General features: G+C 34.0%; 1 protein-coding gene across 5 annotated transcripts; it reads left to right on the top strand.

Annotated features, from left to right (window-relative positions):
* The first annotated feature begins 7,185 nt into the window (after window positions 1-7,185).
* On the top strand, window positions 7,186-11,609 carry LOC133797706 (WAT1-related protein At4g19185-like). 5 transcript variants are annotated; one of them, XM_062235715.1, is made up of 8 exons: window positions 7,188-7,646; window positions 8,600-8,662; window positions 8,768-8,884; window positions 9,043-9,328; window positions 9,797-9,952; window positions 10,448-10,599; window positions 10,885-10,970; window positions 11,331-11,609. In XM_062235715.1, coding segments are annotated over exons 1-8 (1,068 nt in total). In that variant the 5' UTR covers window positions 7,188-7,440; the 3' UTR covers window positions 11,333-11,609. The 5 variants fall into 5 exon arrangements, with proteins under 5 accessions (XP_062091700.1, XP_062091699.1, XP_062091698.1 ...); XM_062235713.1 differs by having other exon boundaries at window positions 7,190-7,646; window positions 10,877-10,970; XM_062235714.1 differs by lacking the exon at window positions 11,331-11,609 and having other exon boundaries at window positions 7,189-7,646; window positions 10,885-11,329.
* The last annotated feature ends 1,765 nt before the right edge of the window (window positions 11,610-13,374 follow it).

Raw genomic sequence — 13,374 nt, 5'->3', positions numbered from 1 at the left:
CTATCGTCAAGTATTTATACTTGACTGGCAGGGCGGTTCAGATTTTGCCCTTCGACTGAGACGGTCCTCCTCTTGTTGGTGATAACGTCCCTCAGATCCTTCCGGGAAGCATGCTCTCCTGCCCGATCGAACATCGTGCTTTTTGATTTTTCAGAGGGCTTACTACGCGGGACTTGCACTCTCCTACTACGCTGCTGGGCGGGGTGCAGTGGAGGCTTTTCAGTACGTCCCGGGTAGTATTTTCCTCCTTGTGGGTTGTTGTCTTTTTTATCCTTTGACTGGTCGGTGTGATGACTATCAGCCTCATCACGACCATGCCCATCTTTGAACTATGAAGTTCCCTTATCTCGAGGAGTTCTGGTATGATCTTGCCTGGGTGGAGTCTTTTTACTGCCCGATCGGTGACTCCCTGATCTAGAAGTTTCTGATTGGTGGCTCCTGGAGGGGGTTTTAGAGTGCTCCCTTTGCGTCGAGGCAATTCTAGATCGATCCCCATCATCTTCCTGACCAGGGGGGTTACTCCTGCTTCTGTCCGGTCCCCGAGAATTGGCTCTGTCAGTGGTCCTCCGACCAGCATTCTTATTTCTTGCTCCCTGGGTGGCTGCTTGTGCCGCGACTTGAGCATTGGCTTGGGCCAATTAAGTAGCCGCTTCTAGAGCAAGTGCTGCTTCACGATGTCTCTAGTCGACTTCCTCCTGTCACTCTCTGAGCTCTTCGCTTCTGGCCTCCATATCGTGTCTTTGCTGCTCTAACACAGCTCTCTGCTTGGCCATCTTTTCAGCGAAAGACTCCTGCCGAGCATTGAATTACATCATCTCCTCTTGGAAAGCGCCTATTGCTTCCTGGAGTTGTTCAACTTCTGGAGTGGTCTCCTCGAGAAACACCCTGGGCTCAGTCTTTGGGTTTTGCGATCCAGGCTCTTCAGATCTAGCAGGCTCCTTTGACGTGCCTGACTTTTTGGATGCCACATTGGTATTCTTGGGCGCCATTTCGATATGATAGTCGTGTGCTTATTTTCTTCAGGCTCTCAATGAAAGCACGAAAATGTTGACCGCGTTTTTGGCCAACGACGTGTAGACGTCAAAACGACAAAAAACCTTCAAAAGAAATATATGACACAGACAATTTTTATAGTGGTTCAGCTCCAATGTGTTGGTAATAGCCTAGTCCACTCAGAGTTATGATTATAGATTTACACTCAAGATCAGATGAACCTGAGTCAACTGAGTTTCTTTAGTGCAGATGAAATGAATACAATATTTCTCCGGATACAAATATTCTCTCAGAAAATTCGAATCGAATCCTCTTTATGATGCCATGGGCCTTGTATTTATAGGCTCAGGATTGTACAAATGATGTCCCCCATAATCGGGATATTTCGCTATTCTCACTATATTCAATTAATAATAATATTCAAAATACAACAATACACTATTTTTGTGGGATAATCTGAAAGATTCCCGCACAGGTATGACCGATTCTTGTTGAAACTGTTACTGGGATCCTTTGCGTAGCACTGTTCTGTCTAGTCGCCCCACATCACACTCAGGAGGAGAACTGAAGGACCGAAATTCCTCACTGGTCGGCCAAACCTTCACTGGTCGGCCAAGACCAGTGACTGGTCGGACAAGCACCTGACTGGGCGGACAAGCACATGTCTGGTTGGCCAAGGACATGACTGGTCGGACAAGCACCTGACTGGGCGGACAAGCACATGACTGGTCGGCCAAGGTCATGACTGGTCGGTCGTGACACTTGACTGGTCAGTCAAAAATCTTCGTTGGTCTACCGAGTCACTCCTAAGCCAGATTACCCAGCCATTCCTTGCCATTTGTCACTTCTATTGCCACGTTATCGAACTCCAATTTTTTAGGATAACACTTTTTAAACCATGTTTTCGACACTATAAATTATTTAGAATTTCCTGAAAAAATTTGCAGGATGCTTTAAATAAATACAATATACATGATCATAAAAAAAATTATCCAGTTACCAAAATCTGAAAATAAGAGGGAAAATAAGAGGGTTGTACCAATACTCCCAAAAATAAAGTGTGTATTGTAGACTTTTCCTATATTATATTACAATAAAGGAACACATCATCAAGACTAAAAAATAATATAAAACCAAAAAAAGAAAGAAAGAAAAAGGATTATTTAAAAGTATACAGAGAAAAACTATGCAATTTGTATTTCTTAGGAGGAAGTAGAACTGTAAATGTGGATCGGTCCGACCTACATTTTCGTGCCTACAAATAATTTGGGCCAGATCGGACCCGTATTTAAATTCGTGTCGGGCCAGGCCAGCCCATATTTGAAATAGTAAGCCTAGCACGGCCCATGTCGTGCCGTATCGGTCACAAATCGAGTCGACCCACTTTCATTATTCGGGCTTATTTTATTATTGCAAAAAAATGTGAGGATGGAGAATTGAACACCCCACCTCCTCTTTAAAAATCAATGGACTCACCACCAATCAAAATACATATATTTGTTTAAATTATAGCTTGAGATATTTTTATATACTTTTCAACAATACTTTACACAAAATTATATCAAAGATAATTATTAGAATTTGAATACCAACTAATAAATACTAAAAAATTTAACTCACAAATCTTAAAATAAATTAACATAATTATAAAATTATAAACATTGAGAAAAATAATAGACTTTTATTATCATTTTAGTTTACATATAATTGACAAATAAAAATTCATTATCATTATTAATATCAAAATATCAGGCTTTTTATCGTGTCATGCTTTCGGGTTAGTTTGTTTGTGCTTTCGTGTCATGTCTTCGGGCTTGTCGTGTCATATCGTACTCAGGGCCATGTCGTGTCGTGCCAATTTTCAATTTGTCTCATGCCTGGCCCAAGCCCATATTTTTTTCGTGTCGTGTCGTGCTAAAAAGTATTGCCCGTATTTACAACTCTAGATGGAAGTGTACTAAATAAAAAATTTACTTATCTTTTTTTAGAGAATATATTAAATTTAGGGAGTGTACTGGTGTAACCCCTTTTCTGTTTTTGGTACTTAGATGATTTTTAGTGCAATTTTTTTATAACTTTATATATTGTAGTTATTTAAAACATCTTATAAATTTTCAGGAAAATTCGAATAATTTACAATGCTGGAAATTAAGTTCAAATAAACTACTTTTTACGCACATAAACAAAATAATTATGCGTACAAAAAATATTTTATCATTGTTTTCAACAATGTAAATTATTTAAAATTTTCTAAAATTTTACAAAAAAACTCTAAATAACTACAATATACTCGAAAAATTATCGTACCAAAAAAGTAAGTGCACCTCGTAATTGGGCTTAAATTTATTTGATTACAAAATGTTGAGAGACATATTCAATTTTGTTATACACATAATTCCAAAATATACGTCATTAAATTGATTCATTTATTTTTTGTAATTACTTGTGATTTGACTATTTCTAAAAGATTGAGATTGATGTGTCCTCTCTAAATTAAATATAATTAATTCTCGATTGATTTTAAATTAGGATTTGTTATGCTAAGAAAAAAAATATAGTAATATGTATTTAAGTGAAACACAAATTTAAACCCTTTTATTATGAATAATGGTTACGTGGTACCCTAAAATTACAAAATCAGTATTATATGATATGTAGGGTTTAATTTTGATCAACAAATTTTTTTCATATGTCCTTAGTTATAAATCCTAACAAGCAACATATTTTAACCTGTCCAACTTATCATTTTTTAAAATTGATTTTAAAATTCGGTAAATGATTAAAAATATATGTCATTTGACGGAAAAAAAAACTATTTTTTTTTATTTTTTTTCCTCCTCTCGTCCTGGCTAATCCATTTCTCTCTCAAGTATTGTTGTAAGAGACTCTAGTGCCTACTCTCTAAAATGTGACATATATTATTCGCATAATTATCTATCATACCATACATATTTTAATTTAAAAATAATTAAAATATATGATGCTCGATATTTAATTGAAAGGGAATTGTTATAGGTCTTCACAATGGAGAAAGATTTTTTTTTTCTTTTTTAAAATTTAATTTGTTTTATCTTCATTTTTTCGTCAAATTTTTTTTAATTATTTTTGTATTTTTAAAATCAATTTTTTTAGAAAATTTTTAATTTGGACCAATTAAAATAATATACCTATTAGTGTATTTTTCTTAAAAAAATATTTTAGTTACTTATAAATAAAATAAATTTTTTGATTGATTTTGAGACGAAAGTACCATTTTTGTAACGTCCTACTAATTCAGGACCGTTACTCTATCCCACACAATTTTGGGTTAAAAGGTATAAACTTTTTATTAAAACTTTAAACATTTACAAGGGATCCCAAAAATGTTTATCGAAATACAATTACATTCAAGATATACAAAATAGTCGGCCTAAGCGACAAAATTGGACTTTTATGCTCTAAGTCCCACAAAACACCCCGACCGTGGCAGTCGAGCATGCCGACACATGTAAGCGCTGCTCTAATGCCCTCTAACTCATAGTTGGTCAACATTTCCCTTGCCCTTACTTGCACCATATAACACTCGTGAGCCAAGACCCAACAAAAAAATTTCCACAAGACATACATAATAATGACAACATGTATATATAACATTTCATATGAATAATAAATCATATCACATATATGGCAGTCATAAGAATAACAATTCGCATAACTCAAAAGTCATAGTCATATATATTCAATAACCATATAGACATTCAATACCAACCATACCAAGTAATTTGCATCACCAAGTACTATATGTACGGTTGATGCCTAGTAAAGTGCGTCTCCCGACACTAAGCTTACAGTTATAACTGCATACTTACTGAGCAAAGTGCGTCTCCCGGCACTAGGCTTACGATAATAATCGCATACTTATAACCCAATCAGTCACTAATAAGCATAACAAACAAATATACAATAAGGATACACAATCCTAGCTCATTTCAATATTATACAATCGTAATTGTTTCTGGATACAATAGGGCCAATGCCTGCTCTACATGCAAATGCTAACTTTTCTTACCTCGAGTCCTGTGCTGTAGACGAAGCGACTTCGAGTGCGATCCTTTTCCCGAGTTCTGCGGAAACCCTAGTTACAACATAAATGGTACGCTTATTAGGGACTAAGTTCAATCACGGGTTCCAAAACTAAACCCTAGTTATTGGGACTTCCAATTCCATTCAACTGGGTAATGGAATCGTCCTCTAAGCCTCCAAGTGGGTCCCCAAATCAGATCCTTGAAGCACCGAGCCTAATGCCCAAAAATCAGAAAATTGCATTTTCGGGCCACTTGGCGTGGTTGCGCTGGTGGCCTGGAAACCCAAAATTGAATCCAAAATTACTTGGGCTCTGGGACACTAGCACGGTCGCTCTAGGTCCCTAGAAACTCAAATCGCGCCCAGAATTTTGTGTTCTTCCCCAAATTGAGACCTGCGATTTCAAAGCACCAATCCGACCCCAAAACCCCAAAATTCGACTTTAAAATGCAGAAACTCAAAATTCAAACCTAAAGGCACATACCACACACTTTATACATCATCTAAACCCCAACCAATCCACAAATCCCAATCAAACACATGAATTGGAACTTTGAGTTCTAAACTCAAACTTTTGCTCCCAATCCAAAAATTCTACCTTAGTTTCAGAAATCCAGCAACAATTAAACATCTAAAACAGTTAACAAATCAGTCCTATCATCAAATCACCCAACCCAACAACCTGGAGCTCCAAGATTCGAAAATTGAGCAAACCCCCAAATTTTCAAGAACATGAAAAATACCACAAACTTAAAGCAAATGAGAGAAGAAAATAAGCTTACCTCTCTGAATGTTTTTAAAAAATCCTAGCTTACTGATGACCTTGGCAGCTCCTAATGCCACTTTGAAGGCTTGAATCTTCACTAGAACACCTCAAACTTCATGGATTGATCCCTTAGAACTTGAGTAAACCCTTGTGAAAGAGAAAGGAGAAAACTAGCAAAAGAGGAAAGGGGTCCCAAACGTGTATGGCAGCTGCAATCCAAAACTTAGCCAAATTCATCTACTTATTGGTCAAATGACCATTTTACCCTCACATTAACTTAACCTCAAAACTAACCCCAATGGCATTTTGGTCATTTGCCTAAAAATCTAATTACACTATTAATCTCCAAATTTAATCCACTTATCCACCAAAGATAAGTATTCCACAAATTCATTTCATTTACCAATAATTCAAAAAATATGCAAAATTCCTAAAATACCCCTAGGCTCGACTCGAGCGGGGCATGTGATTTTTCTGCTAAACTGCTTGAAATGATCCACTCATGTCGAAAATAGCACATAAATCCACATAATAATGCAATCCCAAACACATAATACATAAATTACAAATATATCATCAACGGGTCAAAATTACAAAAATGCATATTTTTAACAAAAATGGGTTTTTAAACACATTTAATACACATAATCATGCATACACAATTGTATAATAATATAATTCACATAATTACCCCACATGTCCTCCCGACATGCTAATCAAAGTACTAATCTTGTTATGAGTTTTGGAAAGCTAAAATTTGATAATTTTAAAATACTACATTACCATTATTCATAATAGAAGATCTAAATTTGTATTTTGCTTAAATACATTGAACCAACAAAAAAGTGTAATCCCTTGCTGCAAAAAAAAAAAAGTGTAATCCCTTGGTAAAACATGCCACATTAGTATAGTATATATTGTGTTAAGATATCATTGTCATTAATTTTTTTAATAAAATAGATAATAAAATAAAAAATGAAGATACAATTTTATAATTCCTCAACAACTTTCCAAATTTACATTATATAAAGTGAATCATCTTTTCTTTTCTTTTTTTTGACAAAAAAGGAATCATCTTTTAAAACTACTTAAATTACAAGATTTTATAATGTAATCAAGACAAAAGTCATTAAACGACTCACATATGGGTATATTTACCATACAATTAAAAGAAATATATACCATTCACTCAAAAAAAAAAAAAAAAAGAAATTTATACCATACAATTTTGTTCCCAGAAAAAAAAAAAAATATTAAAAAATCAAATAATTTAAGAAGCCACTTGTAAACACTAACAATTTTATTTATTTATATATTTATTAATTATTTAAAAAAAAAAAAAAGAGTGAAAAAAAAAGAATGAGAAAAAAGGAGCTGAGAAGGAAGAAGACGAGAGAGATCGTTATTATGGTTTTTGGTTTCCTTTGACGTCGTACTTATCTATGTTATAACATTCTCTTTGTATAAGAGGAGAGAGAGTTAGGTTGAAATCGAAGGCAAAGCAGAACCATTAGCTCTACCAAGAGGAAGCGTGACCTTTCAACCACTGATTCACCGAACTCCATTGGTCAAATTCTCTCTTCTTCCCCTCACCGGGGGAGCTCTCTTGGAAGGTAGAGATGGCGGCAGTTACGGCGGTCGTGGCGGGAGGTGGTGATTTGTGGAAGGCGCATGCTGCCATGACGCTGATTCAGCTCTTCAATGGAGGTTACCATGTAATTACCAAAGTAGCCCTCAACGTTGGAGTCAATCAGCTCGTCTTCTGCGTCTTCCGCGACCTCCTTGCTCTTTCAATTCTAGCTCCCGTCGCCTATTTCAGAGAAAAGTAACACTTTCTTTCTTTCGTATTCAAGATTTTCTATAAATGTTTTCTTGCTTCAAATGGTGAATCATTCTTTCGATTTTGATTAGGGTAAATTCAATTCAAGATTCCCTCTTTTGACGTTTAATTATTTGTCCGTTCGGTACCTGTTTTATTCAATCACTGTTAGATGGGCGTGTGTTGATATCACATGAAGGATTTCATTTAAATTGGAACCAAGAAATGTTTATGTGGGGTCTTCTCATACTTCAAACTGTGGATCGGTTTTGTTTCTAATACAATAGATTCGACCCTGAAATCCGTGTTTCAGATACGCATTTTTGTACACGCTGATTGTGTTTATTGGTTTATTTTTGTGATATTGCTGAACTAATTTGAAATTGCTTAAAGTTCAGTTATGCTATTGTTGTTTTAGGTTTGCTTCTGGAGCATCTTCTATGTTGAGCAAAGTCATATATGTCTATATATTTCATAAAGTCCAAAGTGATAAAATAGCTTTATAGTTAATATTCCTTGGAATACTACTACTTTACACCTTTTCCCTTCTTTGTAAAATATGTCAAGATTCTTTCATTATTTTGATCAAAAGTTGGAATTGGCCTTTTATTTGTGAGAATGATGACAACTTAATGTGCTAATGCACTATTTATAGCGAGGAGTTGTTTGTGAAATCACTCTGTGGAATATGTTTTGGGGGATTCAGTTAAGTTGGTCTCAGTATGTGGGATCATTCCCATCCTTCTACCAATCTATATTTGCTTAAGTGGCTGATCTTTCAATCTATATTGTGCTTGTGCTTGATTGCCAAAGGGGCTCAATGATGGGTGCCCTTAAGTGCTTTTTAATAGTGCTTCCATGTTGACATTTTGCAAGTTGCAAGGTTTCTTATTATATTATTGTCATTGGTCAATTTATTAAATGTTGCAAATGTAATATTTCATGTCTCCTCTGTGTAGGCGGATTCGACCACCATTGAATAAACATCTTCTCCTAACATTCTTTTTTCTTGGGTTAACTGGGTAAGTCACTGTATTCTAATCTTATTTTCAGTGTTTATCTATAAATTCTCACAGCATGTATTATTTGTCGGTTCATATAATTTTATTTTCCTTTAATTCAACCAGGATATTTGGAAACCAGCTTTTATTTCTAATTGGTCTTGGATACACAAATCCAACTTATGCTGCTGCCATACAACCTACCATTCCAGTATTTACATTCATCTTGGCAGTCCTAATGGGGTCAGTTTGAAATTCTAGAATTTGAATCTTTATTTTATTTGGAATTTGTTCATATTGTATCTATGTAGAATGACAGGAGTTACTCGCCATTGTGTTTGAATGGATGCTGTTTATCCTGGTGTCTAATAGCATACCATATGTATACCTTATTTATGCAGTACAGAACGAGTGAACTTGCTCAGGACTGAAGGTCAGGCGAAGATTGGAGGCACTCTCATTTGTGTTTCTGGTGCTGTATTTATGTGTTTCTACCGTGGTCGGGCTTTGATAGGAAATATGGAGCCTGAATTTTCAGCACAAAGTGAAATAATTGCCAGAGGTCAACCTGAACCTGTCGGATGGCTAATGTCTAGTTTTTTAGAGTTTGGGCTTGATCATTTTCACCTTGGAGTTTTGTGCTTAATTGGAAACTGCATGTGCATGGCTGCATTTCTGGCCATTCAGGTACATGACTGAAATTCACTGGTTGAAATAAAGAAATGAGATAAAGTTGTTAATGTTGAATTTCTAAGTGAATCTGAAGTGGAAGGGAGCCTCTTTTATGCTTTCTGCTAGAGACTTTTTTGCTGAGAAGTTGTTCCTTTTTTTTTCTTCGTTCTTTAAGGAGGGTAATCAAGTATCATTTGAAAAGCCAAAATTAAGCTTAATTATAGTAGGTTTCACGTTATAAATTTGCAGTGCAATTTTTAAAGGACAGGAAAAGTGTTTAATGGTTTTTCATTTATTGTTGATCTAGTAAAATTTGTTTTTTATTGTTACAAACACTTGAGATATTCAATATTGATCTTGCATTTGCCTAGTATTTGAAGGTTTCATAGAAATTTTTGTTAATTTGATCTCTCATTTGTGTTCATCATGGAGACCTTAAGCTTTGATGTCTTTACTTAACTTGCTCTTCTGTAATACTTCCAGGCTCCACTTTTGAAAAAGTATCCTGCAAACATATCAGTCACTGCATATTCATACTTCTTTGGTACTTTGTTGATGGTGGTGACATCATTCTTTCTGACCAACGAATCAACAGACTGGGCTCTAACACAGTCTGAGGTTTTAGCTGTAATATATGCTGTAAGTTCCCTGTTGACATTTTTGTTTTTGATTTATTTCTTATGATTTTAAAGAATTCTCTGGATCTTGAGCTCATTTAAAATATACTTTCCCCCATCCATTTAGGAGCACATCACCTAAGTTCTAAAAAAGAAGCAAAACATAGTCAACAATACAAAACTTACGGTTAAACCCCATAATCTGACCCTTTTAGAACATTTCCCTTCAACTCAAATTATTGAGAGAGAAAAGTGATGTCTATAAATTTCTTAAAGACAGCACCGTTAAAGAAAGCTGTGAATTACTATGTTATCACAATTACAAAATTTTACCAAATAACTCTTCAAAGTTTGTGCTTTGTTATATGTGCACATATTGTTTTGGTCCTAGTTGATCTACAGTGGATATGTCTGTAAATGAAAAACTTTAGAATTGGTAATTAGTGTTCTTGTATTCATTAGTCAGGAACAGAAAAATGATGAAAAACGAATTAATTGCTTTGTGACTCCATTTCAGGGCACTATTGCATCTGCACTTAATTATGGACTTCTTACATGGTGCAATAAGATCTTGGGGCCAGCTTTGGTTGCTACATACAACCCACTTCAACCTGCTGCCTCTGCCTTCTTGTCCAGAATTTTCCTTGGGAGCCCTATCTATTTGGGAAGGTTTTGGTCCTATCACTCTCATCACAATTGTTTGTGCACTTAATTATTCTAGTTGTTGATCTTTGACATAATGCTATCTAAGATGCTTAATTTTACAAATCATAAAATGCAATATACTAGTACAATGATTTATATTTACAGGCTTAGCCGGATATGTATCTTACTTTATTTGAAATAATATTTTGAGTGGAAAAAAAATCTGAAATTTGTTAACTTAGATTCCAAGATATTGTATAGAAATGAAATCTAACTGGGTGTTTTTAACATGCGGTCACAGCGTTTTAGGTGGGATTCTGATCATTGCTGGTCTCTACATTGTCACTTGGGCGTCCTTCAGAGAGAAACAGGCACTTCTGGGGATTACACCTCATGTAAGTCGATCTTCTGAACCTCTCATCCACAAAGATATGTTGGTTAACAGGTTACCGCACCAGAGAGGACACATCTTCTCAGGAATGTCCAACATATTACCAAAACCCTCAGATTAAGAAGAGAATATAGAGCGTTATAATGTAAAAAACCACTAGTTCTACCATTGCTACAGGAGCATTTGTTGAGAAGCCACACCTCTTTTTCTTTTTTTTTTAATCCAGTTTTACTACAATTTTTTAATGGTTTTTTGAGAATTCAATTTAGGAATTACTGTTAGCCATACTGTGAAGATCAAATGCACATGTTTTTCTTGTGCAAAAAGGCACAACCACATAATGCAAAAGAGTTTTGAATTTCAGGACTATGCGTATACCCGGGTCTCTTCTTCCTCCTCGATAAGCTCAAAAAAGTGAGTCGAATTGGGCAATGGCTGTTTTTTGTCCTGTTGTCCTATTCTAGAGCAAGATCGTTGAAGAATAAATATTCTGTTTTATCTATATTGCTTTGCCTTCCATAGTGGCTAGGCTAGCACTGTGACCCCACCCCATGTATGATGATGTGGTACACGGTCCCCATAGTACCAAGCGATTTGGTGTAATCCGTACAAGTGGTTCATTGATGATTCTGAATTCGTTGCATTTTACCTCGACTAGTACACTCACTCACTCACTCACTCACTCTGTCTTTAGTGTAGACCCACCTGTCTCTGAGGGTTTGGACCTACAATTTCTGGCCTCGTTGTCGTTTTAATGCGTGCTTGCTTGGTTTTCATGTTACATTGTTGCAATGAAAATATTGCAATACATGTAAAGTTGTATAATGTTTAATAAACAACTCTGTATCTGTATAGGTCTCATGAAATAAACTGGTCTCACTATTCATTTACTCGTAAGAAATTTGATTTATTAAAAAAAATATATACAACTTTATAGAGAATAGTATATTATAGTTTTCGGTACCTTCAAAATTTTATATAAATTACCGAAGCTGCAGATCATAAACAACCTTCAAAATCTTATGTGGATTAAACTTAAAAGAACCATGTTTTGGTGCTGGTATAGAATGAAAAAATAGTAGGATGACGTCGTTGTGGGGAAATTTGGAAGGCTTAAATTAGTTATGTATCCATTTGAATTTTCTTATACAAATGGTTCCATTTGATAAAATTTAAGAGAGATATTTACCATTTCAAGCATTACATCTAAGTTGGATGTTGAAGGAGCCTCGTCCCTCTAAAACTATATGTTTGAAAAAAAAACCTTATTTTCAAGAGAAAAGAAAAAAAAAAAGTTGAGACACACTCAAATTGTGCATAATTTTTATACATAATTAATCTTAACATCATAATTAAAAGTGATGTGGTCCCTACTTAAAATTATCTATGGTTAAAATTTAACACACATCATTGTGTATAAAAAGTGTGTGCAATTTGAGTGTATCTAGTATTACTCTAAAAAAAAAAAATATGTATTAAAGTCTATCACTAATGATTAATGGCAATACTATAATTTAAAAAATTGAATTTATTGTTTTGTCAAATTTGGCACAAGCTATATCTTGTGCCAAATTCTAAATATTTGACACAATTTTTAATATTTGTCAAATTTAGTACATTTTTTAGTACACAATTAGAGAAGTATTGTTTTACAATAATGCCAAAATATAGCATTGCATCCGAAATTTGGCAAGGGATATTCTTAGACGTTAATTTATAGAATGATAATATTATTTGAAAATTCATTCACATATAAAGGTTAGGCCTCTGACTAGAGCCCCAAGTTAAAGGGACCTAATTTAAAAATATACTATATATGTTATTCTCTTTTATACAAAAGTCCCCCAAATTTGAAAAATATTATTTTATTTGTAACATTTTATAAAAATATCACATGTTGCATTGACCATATCAAAGAAAGTACATGTACAACAAGATGTACTCGAATATTTTTTAAATACAAATATATAGGTAATATCTAATTTTACTTATTATGCTAAATAGTAGATACATAATCTAAACTTATAAAATCAATTAATCATATAGTTCCACATGATTTAAATTTTCTCTATTTTATTATAAAAAACTATAAATACACTTAATTATAAAAAAAACTAGCAGTTAGTAATTTTATATATTATTACATATTAATACACTTAGAGTATTTTTATTATATTATAGTTCTTACATTAATACTTTTTTAATTTGAATGTTAATAATCCTATTCTATTTGCTAGAAATATTAAGATTATAAATTAGGGTATGAGTAAAAAAATAATGATTTCTATAACATAAATAATTTAGTTTTTTTTTAGGTTTTTATTAAATGAAATAATATTTTCTTAATTAATTATTTGTTTTAGTTTTATATTTATAAAATTATATACTCTTTTAATTTATAAAAACAA

The sequence above is a fragment of the Humulus lupulus genome, chromosome 8 (genome assembly GCF_963169125.1).
Source record: "Humulus lupulus chromosome 8, drHumLupu1.1, whole genome shotgun sequence".
NCBI lineage: Eukaryota > Viridiplantae > Streptophyta > Magnoliopsida > Rosales > Cannabaceae > Humulus > Humulus lupulus.
The sequence above is the reverse complement of the archived record's forward strand: the minus strand, read 5'-3'. Positions and strand labels throughout refer to the sequence as shown.

What these genes read in the sequence shown, in the direction of transcription:
- LOC133797706 (XM_062235712.1), top strand. Translation starts at nt 7,441, where the DNA reads ATGGCGGCAGTTACGGCGGTCGTGGCGGGAGGTGGTGATTTGTGGAAG. An exon ending in GTCGCCTATTTCAGAGAAAA is followed by an intron (nt 7,647 to 8,599) that starts GTAACACTTTCT and finishes TCCTCTGTGTAG; the next exon opens with GCGGATTCGACCACCATTGA. An exon ending in AGCCCTATCTATTTGGGAAG is followed by an intron (nt 10,600 to 10,876) that starts GTTTTGGTCCTA and finishes ATGCGGTCACAG; the next exon opens with CGTTTTAGGTGGGATTCTGA.